This window comes from Myiozetetes cayanensis, unplaced genomic scaffold (assembly GCF_022539395.1).
Source record: "Myiozetetes cayanensis isolate MyiCay16 unplaced genomic scaffold, myiCay2020 scf9, whole genome shotgun sequence".
NCBI classification, from domain to species: Eukaryota; Metazoa; Chordata; class Aves; order Passeriformes; family Tyrannidae; genus Myiozetetes; species Myiozetetes cayanensis.
The window spans coordinates 20,077,913-20,097,807 of NW_026088185.1; the positions used below are offsets into that span (position 1 = coordinate 20,077,913).

At 38.8% G+C, this 19,895-nt stretch overlaps 1 protein-coding gene across 5 annotated transcripts in view; it reads right to left on the bottom strand.

The window, feature by feature from the left end:
- Positions 1-19,895, bottom strand: part of SCN2A (sodium voltage-gated channel alpha subunit 2) — a 76,421-nt gene that overhangs the window by 51,171 nt on the left and 5,355 nt on the right. For 4 of the 5 annotated variants that reach the window (XM_050340271.1, XM_050340268.1, XM_050340272.1 and 1 more), the window contains exons 2-3: positions 3,730-4,049; positions 758-878 (exon numbers count right to left, since the gene is read on the bottom strand). In XM_050340271.1, the coding sequence (XP_050196228.1) occupies positions 758-878; positions 3,730-3,996 (388 nt within the window). In that variant the 5' untranslated portion in view covers positions 3,997-4,049. Of the gene's footprint in view, positions 1-757; positions 879-3,729; positions 4,050-5,551; positions 5,652-19,895 lie in introns of those variants that run through there. The other variant, XM_050340270.1, reaches the window with a different exon arrangement.

The following is a 19,895-nucleotide window of genomic DNA, read 5'->3' on the forward strand; positions in this document are numbered from 1 at the left end:
GTAGGATGCCTACTACAGGCAGCTATCATAACACTAAAACCCACAAAATAATATGTAAGTAATTATAATAATTTAGCTTTTCAAATCTCTACCTGCAACGTGGAAATCTCACGACCTACTTGAAGACTGAAATTAAAACATCAACAGGATTATGAGTGTATAGTGCAGTAATGACCAAGAATAAGAGACAGGTGAGATACATATAAGACTGAGAATGTATAATAAAACAAGAAACCTAAGTTGGTTTATGAATCTATCTTTCTGCAATTGTTATCTCAATAAGAAAATAAAAGGAATAATGAAACTATATTTTCACTAAATATTCATGCAAGCACAGACCTGGGATCAAAGATACGATTTTAACACACAATGTCAGGGAAAAACTGAAACTATTTTGAGCAATATATCTGCAGTTTATGAAAAATGTGGAGGAGGGGAAAAGATAAAAAAAAGATGTGAAGATTACAGGAAAAATAAGAGGGAAGGAAAAAATATGTGGGGGAAGAAAGAAGACAGAGAAAGAAATCGTAAAGGACGATGACTGGTTGTCTGGCTTCTGGTATTACTATATTAGGATCCAGCAATGAACACAAATGTAAAAAGAGAAAAAGAAAAAGAACAGAAGACAGAAATAGTAGATAGAAGAGGGACAAAGCACTACAGATCATATTGATCCTGGGACATGTGCCAGAGAATGATTTAAATACTAAGTAACATCTCATTCATTACAGTTTCAGACTAACCACTTGAAAAGGATATGAATGTACCAAAATCTTAATAGCTATTTTTCTAAGAGGATTGAAAGGAGTTAACATGTACAGGGCAGAGGTGGCACTGAATCGGAATATTGCCTTCCCTTTATTCAATACTATAAAGGTCTGGAAAAAGAAAACCAGAATGAAAAACAGCATTTAGAAGATACCAAGTTACAAAACCCAGAATAATTTTTATTTCATCATTAATTGTATTTGCTCAATATGCTCTTCTTTCATTTACACAATTCCCTTGTCCAGTTCAAACATCACAGAGGCCAGTCAAATTACGATAAATATAACTGAATGAAAACATTTTAGTAAGTTTATTTAGAAACCAACGACAATAGTACCTCAAAGTATCTAAATTTCAAAGGTGATCATGAAAATATGAAAGTGTTCAACAAGTTTTTCAACGTAACACTAATGCACTCAGTAGTTTTTGCTGTACTCTGAATAGTGTATTCCTTCCCTTTCCAACTATTGCTTTATACTTGCAATTTTGTCTCTTCTTCTTGAGTCATGCTTTATTTTTACCTAATACAGGATTCATTAATCCATGTATTTTCACTGCCTCTCCACAGTTTCAGCAATAACTCGTGTACTACCAACATTTTTTAAAAAGCATTTCTGAATGTAATAATTTTCTTTAAAAGTGGGAAACAAAGAAGAACAAAGTCTTTAAATTTTTTTAAAATTCTTTTGATTCCCGCACATTTGGGGAAATTCTTATCCATTCCTATCATCTCTTCTCTCTACACATGGGTCAAAGTTCATGCTTGTTGAAAGGAAGTGGATCCAGCCAGCATTGTGGCAGTCCTAGAAAGCCCAGAGGGCATATTAGCCATGCAGACCTGGAACACTGCCAGTAGCCATATCTGCCTCAACTGGAATCAGAGGGCAGCATTTGTAAAGATTTATGCTCTACTTTTCTGAGCAGGTGTGGCAAACAGAGCAGCTGAAATCCTGAAAACGCAATGCCTCTCCCTGCCTGAAAGAATAGATTTCAGACTTCCAAACTGAGCATGTTTGCATTCCCACATAATTATTGATTCTCAATTCACACTTTGGTCCTTTATTGTAGGGAAGAAAGGTTTGGTCTGTAAAGTGCCATTGACTACCATCACTTTTCAACTCTCTTACTATTATTCCTGGAGTTCATTAAAAAATGGCCTCCTATAATCAGACTTCTTATGTTTTCTGTTCCCTTTACTCTAACAAAATGTGTGATGCTAACTCATCAAGATATATTAAAAAGAAAAAATTGAGCCTGACATAAGCAAGGATCTTTAAAGGTATTCAAAGAACACCAAGAAAAATAATAGGAGGAATTATGATTGCAACATATAGCTTGAAGTCTTGTGTCTCCTAGTAGAAACCACTATGCTTTTGGAAAAGATCAAGACAACTGCTGTCCATTTCTCAATCAGGAAAAAGCATTCCTCAGGATTTTACCCCACATCCACACTTAATTGCAGAATTACTTTTCTAGTTTCCAAAGCATGATAGTACATGCTCTAACTTTAGGTTTTCTGGCATTGAATTTAGATTTTTACTACTACAGAACAAGGAAAGAAGGAAGGAATCAGTCGTTTGACCCAAATAATATTTGCCTTCCAGACTTCAACAGGGTAAATCACTTGAGTAAAGGGACCAGAGCATGATATTTAATTGAAAACCTTGTTTTCAAATTTAACTCATGATTCTCCATACACGAATGGAGTTTTAGAAATTCTGCAACGAACATTTCAGGCACAGCTGATTTTTTATGAGCTGTTCTGTTTAGTTCCTCATGGTATGCCTGTATCACTATTGCTTCAACATACTACTGATGAGGCATACCCCTAATTCCTGCAGGAAATATCTTCATTTGTATTTTTTCACTTAGTTCAAGTTTGACTCATGACAATTCTCGGGGTTTTTCTTCATTTTTCTTTGAAGTAGCTTCTTCGCTTTCATGTTTTTTATTTGTTTGTTTTTAAATTCAATTGGTTTTATTCGCTAGCTAGTTTCCACAGAAAAAGAAAAGAAAGCACAAGAAAAAAATTATGAAAACGGGAAAAAAAATTCATTAATTTCTTCTTTACTGGTATAATAATGATGGTGCAATATATATGATGCCAAAATCTAAGGGACTGAAATTCTGGAGGAAAACCAAGGCCATCTGGACACAATTCTAAAGTTCAGCACTTTTGTTCTGGCCACAACAGTTGTTGTTACTTTAAACAAAAATAAAACATGGTTGGTTTGTTTGTTTGTTTTTTAAATTAGCATCTCTAGATAAATATTTTTTAAATTATGTAACATTCTGTCAACACTCTAAGAGCAATTCGTACCTCCTCTTTATGGCCCACTTTTAAACACCTCTTCTTTGAAAACAATCATAAAAAATATAAAACTGAATGTCATAACTTTTTCAAGCAGACTAAGTTGGATATATGATGTCTCCATAGAGTACAATATGGAAGAGGATGATCTTCGTCATATCCTGAGAAATTACCTTTACATGCTTCCCTATCCTTCCCAGCACCAAGAGAATGCAACCTAGACTTTCCACATGACAGTGAAGAAATCTAGTAACAAGGTGCCTAGCTACCTTTGAGATGGGTTTCATATTGAAGGTCTGCTCCTTTCACATCTGTAATACAGCAATTCGTAATAATTCTAAAGATAACTCCAGTGTTATTTGTTCAATTTGCCTGCATGTAAAACCCTGAAAGTAACAGTTTTTGTAAAATGCCAGCTATATTAAAATAAATCTAAATGTACCTCTACTGACAGACCACCAGGTCCTGCAAACTTACATTACTAACTTCTGTTCTTACAATGGAGATTTCTGCCTATCAGATCAGCTGTTGGGGGAATTTATTAGACACAAGGACTGAAGGGCTGCATCAAAAAAACTAGAAATACTATGAGAAGGGTTTTTTGTTACTTAATCTTCTTACAGTCTGGTGGAAATATACAACACACTCACTTTTTTATTGATATAATATGGGTCCAGGTCTTCCAAGGGCTCGGACACCATTCCTGGAGGTATGTCGCCGTAAATAAATGGCAGTGTCTTTCCTGCCTCCAAGTCACTATTTGGCTTTGGGCCATCTTCATCATCCTCATCTTTGCGTTCTTGTTTGGATTTTTGAGCTTTTTCTTCATTGATACGCTGCTCAATAGCTGCAAGTGATTCTCTTGTGAAATAGCGGAAGCTGTCGGGTCCTGGTGGTACCAGCACTGATTGTGCCATCTTTTCATCCTGCACCTCTTAGTTACTGTTTAGCCTCTCTCATAAAAAAAGTGCTAAAAATATAAAAAATACAGAAATAATTTAGAGTAACACAGACAGTTACAAACAAGTAAAGGAATATACTTCCACAGAAATTTCTGTGGGACATCTTGTTAAATTCAATAATCATCATCCAAGAGGAGGCTGCTGTGAAATGAATTTTTAAATTTGTTTTTATTTCAAGACAAACCACTTTGCTTTGCAGCTTGCCTCTTAGAGTTGTCTTGAAGGTATCAGTTCTTAAAACATTTAGTTTAAAGTTCACTTGAATTAACTTAGTGCTTGCAACGATTGTCAGTTCTATAGACTAATAAAAAAGTCACATGCGATACAATAACAAGTTTGCCTTTATTAAGGGTGATGTTATCCATTCCAGTGATTAAAGTAGGAGATATTTTCCACTACATTCAGTGTGAGGAATCAACAGTTCTGAAGTGTTTGATTTGGTGTTGAGGAGCAAGACTCCAGGCAATTCACCTCCTTATTATCCTGGAAGCTGCATCTTGGACCAATCCTCCCTCTAGCTATATGGACCAGAAATGACTCCTAGAATTCACTATTGCCATGTAAAGCCAGAGGGATCAATTGAAAGCAATAGGAGATGCTCCTTCTCTTCGGGTACAAAAATGCTGCCTTTGCAGAGCTGCCAGCTCAGGAAACAAGATTCAAGCATAAGCACCTGTATACAGATCCCCCACCTGGCAACACGCTGTGCACTGGAAGAATTGCTGAATGGAATAAAAATGCTCTTTAATCATTACATACTACACTTAGATCTCTTATGTCTGATATCATATCAATTGTATATATTTTTCATAAATTTCACTACCAAGAGCGGGACCATCTCTTCTTAATGTCTCCAGACAGCTCACCTAAAAAGAACAAGTGGAAAATATTCCCTATGCAAATACTTTGATCTGAAATCACAAACAGGATCTCTGCTGTAGTCTCCAAGAATTTTTCTCAAGAGTCCTTCTGAGTAAACACATTAAAAATATAGCAAATTAAATAAAGCAACAGATTTTGAGTAAGACAATATATCCAGAAAGAGTTATCAAATTAAAATGATACAACAGTTTGAACACAATCAGCAGGATCCTATTTTACTGCCTCACATAACAGACAGACTCCAGCACAGCCGCAACAAACTCCTATTTTTGAAGGCTGCTGAATAAGCTGCAACATGATGCCTTCTCCTCCTTTTCAACCATATGCACACAGCCATTTACACCTACACAAACATCCACACATATCCTAGCTCCTGTAGGTCTCCCTTGAGCATGCTCTCCCACTGCAGGAAAATGCACCTGGTGCATTCTGTTATGGACGGTCTGTAGCAAACTGCTGCTGGAAGCTGCACTGACCAGTAGCAGCAGAAAGGTTAATTAGGAAAATTAAAGTGGTCCTGCAGCAGAATCCTATTAGATTATATTTTTAATTACAGAACGAAAAAGGAAAAAAACAAGAAACCATAATTCTGTTTTAATACTGCAGGCAACAATTAAAAATTCATTACCAGTGAAGAATCTTGCACTTATGTGGGTTTGGAATGGCACCAAGGAAGACTGCAGCTAAAATTCCATCATCTCTTTTCCTTTTTTCTTTTTTTTTCTCTCTCTCTTTTTTTTTTTTTTTTTTTTTTTTTTTTTTTTTTAATTCTCCTTGTACAGACCACACCTAACTTCCTGCTGAAGGATCCTGGTTATTGAAGTCAAACCTGGCATTTCCTGTGTGAGCCTACTAAGCGCTGTAACTCTCATTGCCAGTAGATGGTACTGATACACACCCATAAATTCTTGTCAGAAATGGTAAAGAATTTTTGCATGCTCAAACATTTGCTTAAACTGAGATTCTGGGACTAAAATATATGATTTTATATAACCAGCCAAGTCTCAGGATTCTCAAAAATTCTTTTGAATACTCAGCAGATACTGTCGAGGAGACCATAGCGGTTAAAACTGTGAAGGTGAGACAGAAAGTAGGGGGGATAGCAAAGTGAGAGAAATTAAAAAATGGAGGTTACACTGGCTGTATACAACCAAAGCATTGCTGAAACCATATTACTGTCAGTCTAGATTACTTTAAACTATAGCTTGTGTAAATTTTCAAAGATAAATGCATACAATGTATTCAATGTGTACTCTTTCCAAATCTGGAAAGGCAGCAATGAGAGGGAAGAAGGACAGTTTAGAGTGTTCACAGCAGTGGTAAGTTCCTGTACAGAAATCATCTCCTCTTGCTCCCTGCTACAGCAGGTGACCAGGAGCACTGTAAGCCCCTCCTTCCATGTGGCAGATCAGTAAGACACCACCTTTGGGTACCACTCCACCGAGATGCCATCCTACCTCTTTCCACTCTTCTGCCTTCTATTTTCTTTGCTTACTGATTTTCATCCTTTTTCTCCGTTGCACTAATAAAACTTTTTTACCTCTCTCCTACCTCACCACTGACCTTCTGCCCTTCCCTCCCTCTCACATATACACAAATCTTTTCTAAACTTTCCAAGCACACAGGTCTTGCTGTATCTATACATTCAGATGTTCTGGTAGTCATTTTACTCCCTACCATTTCCCTTCCTTCAGCTATGAAGAGGTCAAAAAAAAGCTGTGAAAAGTAATGAAAAGCGAAAGGTCATTCTAAAGTGAGAGAAGAATGACAATGAGAGAAGTTGGAGAAGAATATAGTAGCTGAAGAAATGCCACCGTGCCTCTGAGAAAGAAACAATGAAGAGAGGGAAAATATTGATAATTTGTTCTTTTGGTAATCATGGTGAGAGAATGATCAGTTTGACTTAATCAAAATAAGGTTTTTGAAATTTTCAGCAACTATATGCCAAATTAGCAAATATGTCAAATTCAAACACATCAAAAGTATTGATTTGGTTTTGATTCATGTAAGTATTACACAATATTTTAAAATAATGTTAAAAGTCTTTTTAGTGTTTCATTTGACAGGCTTTTCTAATTTCACAGATGATTCAATGAAATCAACAAAAAGTTTACAAACAATTCCATGTTAGCAATTTTTTTTGTTGTTGTTTAAAAGAAGCTTTGGATGAAAACTTCTGCCTGGCTCTAATTAGGACTGTGGTTTACTTGGAGCTGCTCTGAAGTCTCAAAATAAGAGGATTGTGAGACAGCACACATTCACAGGAGGAGTAAACGAGCTTCTAACTACAAAAACATCTTGATCATTTATTCATGTGTATATGCACATATGTGTTTATGCAGCTGTTTATATATGAAAGTTACAGTAAATCAAGTACCTGAAAAGCTGGGCTCATTCACACAATATGGAAAAGTAGCTTCATTCTTCCATTAGTGGCACATTAAGTTACAGTACCTGATTATTTGTTTCTTATCGTAAAGGACTGAAATTAGCCAAGATCTCAATTCGATTTCTGCCAGTGCAATACAATCTACATGCACAGTGTTAGGTAGTGAAAAGTGAAGATGAAAAGGAAATAGTCAGTGACACATTGTATCCCATTGCCTTAGATGCTTGGGTCTAGACTTAGCAGGCTGTAGAAAGTCAACAAATACTTTAAACAGGCAGACCAGACAGGAAATGCAATATGATCTTTGCAGTCTAGAAGAGAAATATATCTACTTCTAAAGATGAGACCACAGTAATACATCTGGAGAAGCTAGTAACAATCCTAAAAATATATTAAAATAATTAGATACTACATAGCTGTAATAAATGTAACAAATAAAATTATTAGAGATAGAAAAGGAAAATTATTAAATTGAATAGCAAATACCAACCAAAACCCAATCCAATACAGCCTATATTTAAAAACTATTGTTCAAACATTGTCAAAATTTACCTCAAATATAAATACGAAATAAGTATAATAATTCTGGTAAAAGGTAACTTCTGGTTGCTGTCAGTCTTCCCACCTACAGCTACGGGTACATTTTATAAACAACTGTATCACTAGTGGTGTCCATCCTCCCTCTACTATGGCACATTGGAAAGCTTGAAGTGGACCTCATCCTTCAATGACTTGGTGAAACACATGGCCCATATAAAGGGTAGAGATGAAGAAGTGTTCAGTGTCGTATGTAAAGAAACTCTACATGAGGGTGAAGGATTTTTGATAGGACAGAGTGAAGAGAAACTTGCGAGTCTTCTCCTGGCTGCCGAGCAGCTCTTCATCTATAGACAATCCTTGTTAATAAAATCAGAAGAAAAACACATTGACAGTTTCTCCTCAGAAATCTGTAAAAATTAACTAACTGTCTTTGTTCAATGGTAAAGCATAGCATTAAAAGGCACAAGTGCCAATCTGCCATCATTCTGTGGTTCTGTGACCCTTTTACTCTCCAGCTCTGTGTTCCCATACTATATGAGATTGCCCTGAAGTGCATGACTTTTCATTTATAGTTCTGAATTTCATCTCGTTCCAGTAACACCAGTCATCAAGCTCATCTAGTCCTTTCTGTATAATAGCTTGCTCAGTCTTTAACAATGCCTTCCAACTTTGTGATAGGAGCAAATTACATTGGCGTTTGTCCATTTTCTTTGCCGAAACAATAAATTAAACTTTAAATACAATCTGTCCCAAAACTGTAACAATGACAAGCAACTTCAACCAAAGTGTAGGTTACTGTGATACTTGCGGTACTTTGCAAGATGTGCTAGTACTACCCTAAAAACTTTAATCTTCAAAAAATTTTTAAATTTATGCTCTTTAAAAATGAAATTGTATTTTTTAATTGAAGAGTAAAAGGGGTAGAAAATCAGAGCTTTTTCTTCTTGTAAATAGTATCCATTTAATCAAATACACTGAATTCCTGTCACCTCTTCCTCCCATGCTACTTAAAACACTTACTATAGTACTAAATTATTCATGGTGATCTAGATGACTGAAAAACATGTTTTTTAGTTTTGAGATGACATGAAACTGGGAGGATTACAGGTAAACAGGAAGACAGTATTAGAATTTAAAATATCCTGGTAAATAACAAAATGAGTTCAAAAAGTGATTCGATTCAAGAGATAAAAATTCCACCTTTTTTATTTGGGCAAGAATAAGTAACTGAAAAATTGCAGGATGAGGAAAAAAACCCACCAATAGCTCTGCAGGAAATGATCTAGAGTACTTACCACATCGCAGACCAAGCATGAATGAAAACTGTCAGTCTTGCAAGGAAAAAAAAAAGGCAAGTACTTGGATTTACAAACTTCTGAACTGATCTTTTACTCTTCTACTTGGATCAGTATGTCCAATTTGGGTATTACATTTCAAAAAGTATGGAAAGAATTCAGACCACAGCAATAAAATGTAAGTTATGAGAAAACATCCAAGGAAATGTAGGATTTGAGTTCTTTCTGCCTTAATTTTACATTAGAAAGATTGACTGAAGACACAGTGACAGTGTTTATACATCCAGAAAGCTCCTCGGAGGAAAAGGAGGAATTTGTTTTCTTTCTATCTAGCATATATGTAAACTGGTTGTGGGGTTAACCTGCAGCAAGAGGGGTTTCTTAGAACCTTTTACCAATGAAAAATGGGAATGAACAGAGTAGACACATGACAATCATTTAAGTGTTTTAAGGAAGTCTAGACCTTGGAAAAAAAACAAGATCAGTGGCGAGTGTGAGTTTTGTAGCCAAACTGATCAGGATGAGAATCAAGAAACTTGTAACAGGCCCTCACTGTGTTAGGGGTTTAATAAGCATAGATTTCTCTTTGTTTTGTGCTGCTTCATCTGCTATTTTTCTCCCCAGGCCTCAAGGGAGCAAGAACTTATTGTTTAAGTACCAGAGAAACAGAAAAGAAAGGGGTTTGATTTCAGTCACTGTACAGTGAGAAAGTTCTTTAAAAGTCAGTGGGGGTACAGTGTAGAAAAAAAATTACATCACATGCAAGAAATTCTAAGGACTTCTTTAGAGTGAAAGGGATGAGAGTACCTAAGGAAGCACTGGTGTGGAATAGGAGAGATCTCCCCCCAGTTTTTCTTTACCCTTTCCTTCCAGTGCTTTTCTTTTCACCTAGCCTGACAAAAAGAAATTAAAACAATCAAGTTTAGAAAGCTATATTAGTCCATTCTCTTACTTGCAGCTCACATTACTGTTATTCTTATACATGGGTAAAATAAACCCTGGAAACAGCCTGTTCCATCTCACTGGGTATTATCTCTGCAACCCTTCCGGATCTGTCAGCACTCCATGGCACTGCATGAAAGATTGTATAACATGTGATAACCCTGTCTGAAGGTAGAAGGTTTACAGCTGGTGTAGTATCTCTGCTAAGATTTATGGGCTCACTACTCCATGGCTGAAATTAGACAGCAAATAAACATCAGTTTTCCTATGCTTGAGGTTTGTGTGTTTCATTCAATGCTGCACTGCCTGTTCAGTAGCCAGAGCTGTGACAGAGGTCCCTTCATACAGGATCCACATGCTGAATTGTGCACTTCGAACAGTAGGTGTTCCTGCACAACAAATCTTTCCAAACAGCTCTTAGAAGAGCTATATAAAAATAACAGCTTCCTACACATTTTCCAACATTTTAAATGGATGTATAACTAGCAAGTCACCTTTGAAAATGCAGTTACTGAAAAATCTTAAGCCAATATGAGATAATGCTGTCAGAAAGGACAGACGCATTTTCCACCCGCTCTTACCCTGCTCATTTCCCACTATGCTAGTCTGAGCATTTCTGCACCTCTGCATTTTAGCCAGATCAGACCACTGGTCTGGCTGAAAACTGTAAATAACTGGCTGGATTTCAGACAGATCAAATAGCTGATCCATCACACTTTGGAAAAGAAATTAAGACGCTTAATATGTCCTCTCACTTCTAGAATGCAAAGGACTAGGTGACTACCTTCGGTGTCATCCAAATTTTAGTGCTCCTCCTGTGTGCAAGCTCAAGAGGGCTTAAGACACCAGAGTATGAATAAATGGATCTCCAGTTCTTAAATAATGGAGCACAACAGGGCTCTAAAAATTGTAGTCAACAAATATTGGCATAGAGCCTGTACCTGGTATAGAACCCAGTGTAAGTAGGATAAAAAACCAGAAAGGGTTATTAAAATGCCCTAACACTAGCAAATCTAAAGATCAAAATTGCATTAGCATTCAGTTACAGCAACCTCAGGACTGCTCTTCCAAGATCAGAAGGTCAACAGGACTACTCCTTTTTTTTTAACATGGACATCAAGACACCATTTTATGCGAAATGTGCAGCAAGGATCTTCTAATGTGAAAACAGGTATACAAAGATCCCTACTGGGAAAGTTTGGAGGTCCTTCAAAACAATTTTCTTACTCTCTTCAAAACTTATTTCAGAAAACTGCCCACAGGGCTACGTCAAGATGTATTCCAAAGAAGCATGAAAAACACATTGGTAAAAATCAGTAGATTGTTATCTTTACTTACTGTTAGCCAATAACAGGCAATGTTAAAGCTACTCCATTTTACCCTTTTATCAGAAATGGCCTTTGAACAACTGCTGATTTTCAATCATATGTCAGTGCCTGAACAAAAAAGCTACTTGTCTTTCCAGATAAAAGGCCCTTAAATCTCTCTTTCTAGCATTAGACAATTTGGTTTTTTTCATTTGATGAAAATACTATTCTTAACTTTTTTTTTTTTTTAAATACAGTGAAATAAACTTTCTGCCAGACTCCAATGAGGTCCTGCAGTTCTCCTTGACCAGAGAAAAAAACAAAGGCCAATTCCCACTCAAGAAAGACTCAAAACAACAGTTCAAGCTTCCCTTGACAAAAAGAGAAATACTGTCTCCAAAGCAAACAGCAAATGTGGAAAAACAATGCAAGACTATTCACCAAATCCCTAATGAAGCTGGTTAAGTGATTAAGCCCTTTCTGGCTGTTCATGGGTTTTTCTTAAATCAACAGTGATCTGGCTGTTGATTGCTTTTCTTAAATCAGTCTTTGCCCTAATATCCATTATGAGAAACATATCCCCACAAGTACAGTCTTGTGTGTCAGGCTAGAGATATATCCATTTTTAGTGTGTTTGTGTGGGGAGAGAGAATATACAATTCAAAGATGTAATGATAACAGAAATGCCATATGTATGGGATGAGCTAGATATTTCCAGATGCCTGAACAGGAGAATGTGCTGACTACTTATGTTGTTAATAAAACATGCTGTGATTTCTTTCCTGACAAACCAGAACTCAGAGTTTAACATTCTCAGTATGGGCATTATGTAAAGACGTTTAGAATGAAATCTCCATTAATCTTAACTGTAGCACGGCTACAGAAAATTCATATGCAATTTATAGCCTTTTAGATACAAGACACCAGGTAGATAGGAGATTCTAATATCCCCCTAACATCTGCCCAGCAGTTCTGGATGAACAATCATAAATCGTGATTCTGAAGCTAATGACAAATGACTGTGGGAAATACAGCGTGATTCCACTTTTAAAGCCTCTGTCTTCTGTTGCAAACACAGCCTATGAACAAGACTGTCCCTTTTCACTTATGGCTTACGTAAGCCCAAGTCAGGTCTCGGCAGCGAAGCCGGGCCACGCTCCCCTCAAGCCAGGGACAAATGGCCAGGGACCGAGCCCTCCGCCTCCGGGAACTGCTGCCACCAGCTTCCACTGCCACCCAAAACACTTCCACCCGCTCCTTGGAACCCGACAGTGCCAACACCCCGATACCGCGGGCGCTGCGGAGAGCGAGGCGGAAAGCGGCGGGGGAAGGTCGAAGGCGGTGTGGGAAAGGCAGCGGAGCCCGCGGAGCGCCACTGCCCAGCCCGCCCCGCCGGCGGGCGCTGCAGGTGCGGCACCGAACCTCCGCCCCGGGTCTCGGCACCCCCCGCTGCCAAAACGAGGGAAGGTGGGCAGCTCGATATGGCTGTAAGCGACAAGCCCGAGAGAAAAGCCGGCCGGGGAGGCGGCCGGGGAGCTGCCGGGCTCCGCAATGGCGCGGCGCCGAGGGGGGTTGCCAGGCAACCGGGCCGGCGGCTGCGGCACCGCGCGATGCGGGGGTGCGGCGGCGCCGCCCGCGGGCTGCGGAGACTCCCGAGAAACCCCCTCGGCACGGGCCTTTCCAGAAGGAAAGGTGTCCCTGCGTGCTTCAGCCGGACCTGATCACACGGGAGAAGCAGGAGGGGCGCGAAGGAGCGGGCGTTTAGTGTAGGGCAGATAGCGGCAGGTCGCGGAGAGGCGGACGTGGAGGGAGTTGCTGTGGAGAAGGGGGGCTCGGCCGCATTCGCGGGGATGGGGAGAACCCGCCCTTCAAGGAGTCGCCAGCGAGGGACAGTCGAGGCTCTGGGCAAGTCCAGGGCTGGAGCCCTGCTGGGCGAGGTCCTTTCCCGCTGGCTCACAAGCTGAGCTGAGCAGCGATGGAGCTCTACCACCAAGACGGCAAGGAACCGGGGGATCACCATCCCACCTTCTGCTAAATTTGTGAGCCGTCTGTATTGGATACAGATAGTCAGCCATGCTGCTCACTGCCTGCAGCCAGCCAACTCCCCTTTTCCAAGCTGAGGGGAGTGTTGCGGGTTTTTTTAAATAGGAAACGGTGACTGTAAAACCATAGAAACGGACATGGGGAGCGGGGCGCTGGGACAGTTCTTACATCATCTCCACTCACTTCAAACTGTTGGTACATTTTTAAGAAAAACCTTCCACTACATGCCCTGGGTTTCAGTTTAGTATATGTGAGAAGGCATGAAGAAGATAAGTATCCATTTGTAACTTTGCAAAATACACAAAAAGAATCTGGATCGAAACGGAGCACTCTCTAAATAGGCCTGCAATTGCAATGATTGCTTAGTAGTAACAAAACACAACTTCTTCTTGAGAAACTTATTTCCAAACCCGAAAAACAATAGACATGGAAAGTGTGAGGGCCATCCCACAGGGGGAAACAAATATCTCCATGGATAACAGATGAGAATTTCCCCCCCGGGAACTGCACTGACGCTGACAGGCTCCCTGCAGCTGCACAGCACCAGCTGCCACGGGGATCTTGCAGGGGTTAATGCAGCTTGAAAGAAGCATTAACTCCATGAATATCTATCAGCCTTCAAGGGCAGGATGCCACAAAATGTCTCCTCATAAGCACTACTCATGCCCCTACGATACAGTTGCACCTGGAAACTAAGGAAGGTCTCCAAAGCAGATAGAAGACACACACAAAAAAAGCCCAACTACAAAGCACAACTCCTTTCCACTTGCATGGTGTCCACCAGATTCCCTTTGCCACTGCAATGGAAGAACTGGCTTTGTTTCAGGAAAGTGCCACTTCAAATAAGCCAGAAGCAAAGTGGTTTCAGTGGAAATTAAAGTCACAGATGAGGTCCCATATTTACTTTAAATATTCTTTTAGTCTTAGGATGGTTTATGAGTTAGCAGTTGTTACTATATCCTTAGGGACAGAACGCAGATGGGTCCAAGCCAGCTACTAGTTACAGGTTGTCATGTTTCATGATAACTGCAGATGAGGCTCATGGTACTGTTTATTACTGAGATGCTCAACTTCTCTTTTTTCTTTTTTTTTTTTTTTGTTCCCCCTTTGCTAGGTTATGCCAAATTTGAAGTGCCAGGGCTAAAAGTTTCCATTTTTCCCTCAGACTGATTTTTGAAGGGAAGCTTCAACTCAAATGATGCAACCATTTCCAAAAAGCTAAATATTTCTCCTTAAAATTTTATAGCTGCTGATTTTCAAAGCAGGAATATGAACCCCTGCAGCAATTTTTGCAGTACAGCATTCTGAATTTGGGACTTTTTCTTTTGGAATGGTATCTATAATACTTGCCCAGAGTTGAAAAATTTTGAAAAATTAGTTTGCATATATTTGAAGTAACACCCCAGAGGTTTAAAAATGTGAATTACAGAGATAATGCCTTTTCCTGTTAACATTTCCTTGTCCATTTGAGGGGATTTTCCTGCAGCTGAAGTCTGTCTTTGTGGACTCTGCTGGTTCAGGAGTGGGAATGCTCTCATCTTTGTGTTCCATATTATCCTATATGCTGTTTATTAAAAAAAAAAAAAAAAAAAAACACAGACCAAATAAAACAAGAGCAAACAAGAAAAAAACCCCACCAAAATCCAGAAGGAAATACAAAAGGAAGAGGGGGCATTTCAGAAGAAATATCTGAGATTGAAGACAGCATAAAAAACCTCCAGGGAAATGATATGTGTAAGAACTGTCTGCCTGGATAACGAGGTTGTCTCAAAATTAGCTGCAATAGTCCTGGAGGCTAGCTGGAGAGACATGAAAAGCTCAAAGACTTGTAGATTATTATGATCAAGAAATTCGTGTAGGTTGATCAGTTTGACCTCAAAGGAGACCAGGCTGGGAAAAGGTCAAGGAAAAGAGAAGCGGGGGAGCCACTATAAAGGGGCAAGCTGAGATAGGACAAAGCAAAACAGCTTGGGATGAATAGGCAAGAGAGGGAATAAAAAGCTGAGATGACAACTGGACTGGAATTAATTGGAAGGACAGATATGAAGATGAAAAAATGGGTTTATAAAGAGCTATAAAGATGACAAGTTCAGAGCTCTGAAGTATGTGTGAATGTACATGTAATAATTTCTGATCATTCATATAAGGTATCAATATGGTCTCCCTAATATTGTGTACAAACACTCCAACAAAAAACACCTATTACTGCAGGCAGGAGGACTCAAATGACAGCGTATACTCAAACTGAGATCTGCTTTACTTTTGGTCCATTTGTCAGTAGATCCTGTAATGCAATGTTTACCGTCTTCTGCAGTACACAATATGAACGAATTCTTACAAGCAGTGAGATTAATTTTGGAGGAGACTTCTTTGATTCATTGGTGGTGCACAGGGATTGGGAGAAGTGACTAGTGGGAAAGAGGAAAAAAGATGATAACTGTGTGGGCAAAAAGCACTGTCCTTTGTGCAAGATCTGTATGCTGTCTTGGGGAACTGGGTGTCACCTCTGCCTGTGTCATGAAGTAGGATTCCCCTTCTCTGGCATCAGGTGCCTGTACCTTTAGGCATCCACATCTAAGCCAATCTGAACTCCTTTCATATTCACTGAAGAAAAACAGGTCCTTTAAAAGGCAATTCTGACCTATTTCAGATATCTACCTTAAGATGAGGCAAGTTTTGCTCTAGAAGTGCCTGTCTCTCTCGACTGATTAGAAAGGGAGAGAGATGAGATGAATCCTACTCAGTACTGCCTGATGGCAGGCAATTCACTCAAACTGCTGTTTTCACAGGTGGCTACAAACCATGTGTGTGATTTCCAGAATGTAAAGACAGCCTTAATTTAGTGTTCCACAATTGACTGCTTGGCTCTGTCACTTACAAAGGTACTTTTAATGTGATTTTTAAAATGTGAAATATTTAGTGGATCCTTTTACTTCCACACTTCTTTATTAAATATCAGCCACTTACTTTGCACCTATTACTATTATTCCCACTTTGCGTTTTGAGAAGAAGAACCACATGTGGTTTTGGAACCAGAATGACGTATGAAAATACATGTGGTTTGTGGATAGATACCCAATAGCAAAGGGTGAGAATTGAATATTCCTGTTGTAGTACTTAACAATATAGATTAATTACTGTTATTTTAGTAGTTTTATGTTAGTTTTATATTTTTTTAATATTATGTTTTATTATAGTTCTGCCAACTGTCCAAAACTTCACATTACAGGCATTTCTACAGCTGAGTAACTATATCTTTTAAATGAAGATATCACCAGTGTAAGACACATAAGGCTGGATGTATACTCAAAATTTGGCAACTGAAAAGGAAAAATTAAACCAAACAGCATGAAATTAGATCCCATGATGACTAATATGGTTGGTGACTTGTGCAGAACAGCCGAGCAGTGATATAGCATTTCCCAGATCAGCATACAGGAACTGTTTAGGGAACTTCAGAGCTGCAGCTTCATCCCTCCCATGCAAAGGAAGAGAGCAAACATCACCATTGCTCCCTGGTGACCTGACCAGCATGTTTGTTTCTCTGAGTAATGAAAAGCTCAGTCAGACATATAACATTAGAAAGCATTAAACAGGTCTCTATTAAATTTAGAAAATTTTTTTAATCTGAAAGGAAACAGAGTAGTTAATTGCCCACAATTAAATAGAAATGCCATTAAAACCCCCGGAAACAGTTTACCAGGCCCAATTTCTGTTTGCCTTTTACAGTGTCCTGATAACCCAACTGTCACATCAAGACATAAACTGAGAACTGAACACTCTAAAAACATCGTTACAAATCAGGCTATCCTGAGGGACAAAATGCATATGGCAGACACATGCAGTTAAGTAAGAGCAGAAAGGTAGTGTCAGTATTCCATCAAGAAACTTGAAAGGTCTGAGGGAGCAACACAGATTCATAAATGTAGGATAAGAGGGGGAGTTCATGAGTGTGTTTATTCTGACATTCTGCACAGTATGGATTATACCAGTCTCCTGACTTAAAATGAGCCTCAGCTGGAACATGCCAAATTCATGAGAATCCCTTAGTAAGTTACCTGATGGCAAAGTATTATTGCAATAACATGGGTGCCTTGTTTAATACTTAGACATCATTTTCCTGGGTAGTGATGTTTAGAAAACTTCTCTACCACTTCTCTTTTTAAGTATGGAAATGTGCCAGAAATGGAAAGCTGAATAGTTACATCATACATCTGCCCAGAACTAATTTTTTATAGCTCCTGATTTTTTTTTTCATAAGAGGGGCAAAACAAACAACAAATGTTAAGTTTAGTGACTTTCTTTAAAAATACAGATTCAGGTTCAAGGTAACTAAAAAAAAAAGGAGTAGAGGCTTGTTCATTGTAGTATTTTATAACTATGGGGAAAAGAAATATTGCTGAAGATAATCTACAAAATTGTAGGCTAAAATAGAACTGCAGCTCATTATAACTGGGTGACTTGGAACTGAGATTTTTTCTGTAGAGTTTGATAATTTTCTCCAGTTTAGAATAATTTCCTAACTGTAAATTTTCTTAGAGTATATTCCATTTGCATTTGTTGGTATATGTGAAAAAAGCAAGGGAGCAGATGTTGAAAACCTCCTCAGGAGAGTTCTTCCTTTCCCACTACGTTTGAGCCAGCAAAACAGGTTCTGATTAGATGGAATGCAGGAGCTCCCCAAAGAGTTTGCACAAGCATTCCTTGCTCACAGCATCACCTGCGACTTGGAGCTGTACCAGTGCAAGGAGATTTTCCCACTGGAGCCACGCATGCCACACTGCTTACATCCATAAAGGAACATGGATACACGTGTCAAGATTTCCTTTACAATGTATTCTACTTTTTTCTCATATAAACTCAATTTGTGTACCCTTCTAAAATTTCACTTCCCTGCTCTTATATTTGACTGTTTCCCCCCATCAGTCTCTCTTCTCTAGATTCCCAGGGGATATTTCTTTTCTTTACCACAATTCCAGAGTCATTCACCCATCCTCACAATATACGAGCTCACCAGCTCACTCAATTTCTGCATCATATCCATCATCTTTTTCACTAAGGACAGATTATTTTGAGAATGTGTGAATCCTTAAACTAATTTGGAACTGAGGTCAATACTGAGAAATGCCACATAATCCCTTTCCTAGCAATGGAGCACGATTCTGGGTTCCCAGCCCCTGCCACTCCACAGAGCAAGATATCAGCTTGAGTAATAGCACCCAAGTGTTCCATGTAACATCAAAGGTCATCATCATCATCCCACCCTGAGGCTTATGTTCAGTTTCCTCCCCGCCAAAGAATACTAGTGTAGTAAAGTGCCAGATTTGTCTCTGTGAGACTTGCTCACCTTTGGCTTGGCTTAGAGGGCCAAAGCTTTGCTTCAGATTAAAGATCATGTAATTCATAAAAACTTGAGCTGGCAAAAGCACAGATATCTTTTTACAGTCACAGAGGTAAAGGCTGTGAGGTGCTGTAAATGTTAACTCTAACTGAAAGTACTGTAAAAAATAATTTGAAACAGTAAGTCTTGAAAATGTTCTGACTGTTGCATATGTTTAGCTGACATAACTACAAAAATAAACTGCAAGATGTAAATGTTATTCTGTTGAAAAGTGACTCTTATAAGTGTGGCCCAGTAGCATTTACAGTCTATTGCGTTCTAATCAAATTCATTTCCCTAATAACTTTTAAGATTTGCGTCTTACCATTGCTTCTGACAGTAAAACTGTGCGCTTTCCATTTTGTCAATAAGTATTTTCCAGAAACCAAATGAAAAGGTTAGCTCAACCTGCACCCTATTTTCAAGGCGTATTCTCACTGTAGGAGAATTTTTCAGTAGTATTAAGGCAGTACCTCGGAAGCCGCCTCCTGTCAGCACTTTTGCAGGGCTTCCCATTCTACAAAATGGAAACCAGCCTCTGCACTGCAAAATCCAACCTGTGCAAGTGCATTTGCACAGGGGGTTTGTGCAGCCATCACTGAAGTCTCAATCTGCAAACAATCGTGCAGTGTTTGCCCCATGTCTGCTTTCAGGTTAACACAACTACAGATGGAAGATTTTTTCATTCTGCCTTGTGTCAGTACTTATCTTTTAGTTTCCATGGTTGCATTATTGACTCTCAGCAAAGAGAAAACACATGGAGCTCACACACTCTACAAACACACCTGTTATACTCTTGTGATACGACCTTGCATTCCACAGTCCCAGTTAAAATAACCTTGCCAGAGACTACCACTAGGGAAAACTGATCTAAGAAAGCTTGTCTTGTGGTCCAAGAGATAGGATTTTCCCCTATTTTTTACTTGGTACAAATATTTACTAGTAAACAAAATACAATGAGTATACATAGAGATAGGTTGTCAAATTTCAACTATCCTGGGCAGAGCTTTTGTTTCATAATAGTGTTTGTATAGAAATTTGCCATACACTTCTTTATAAGTACATGGTCTGTTTAG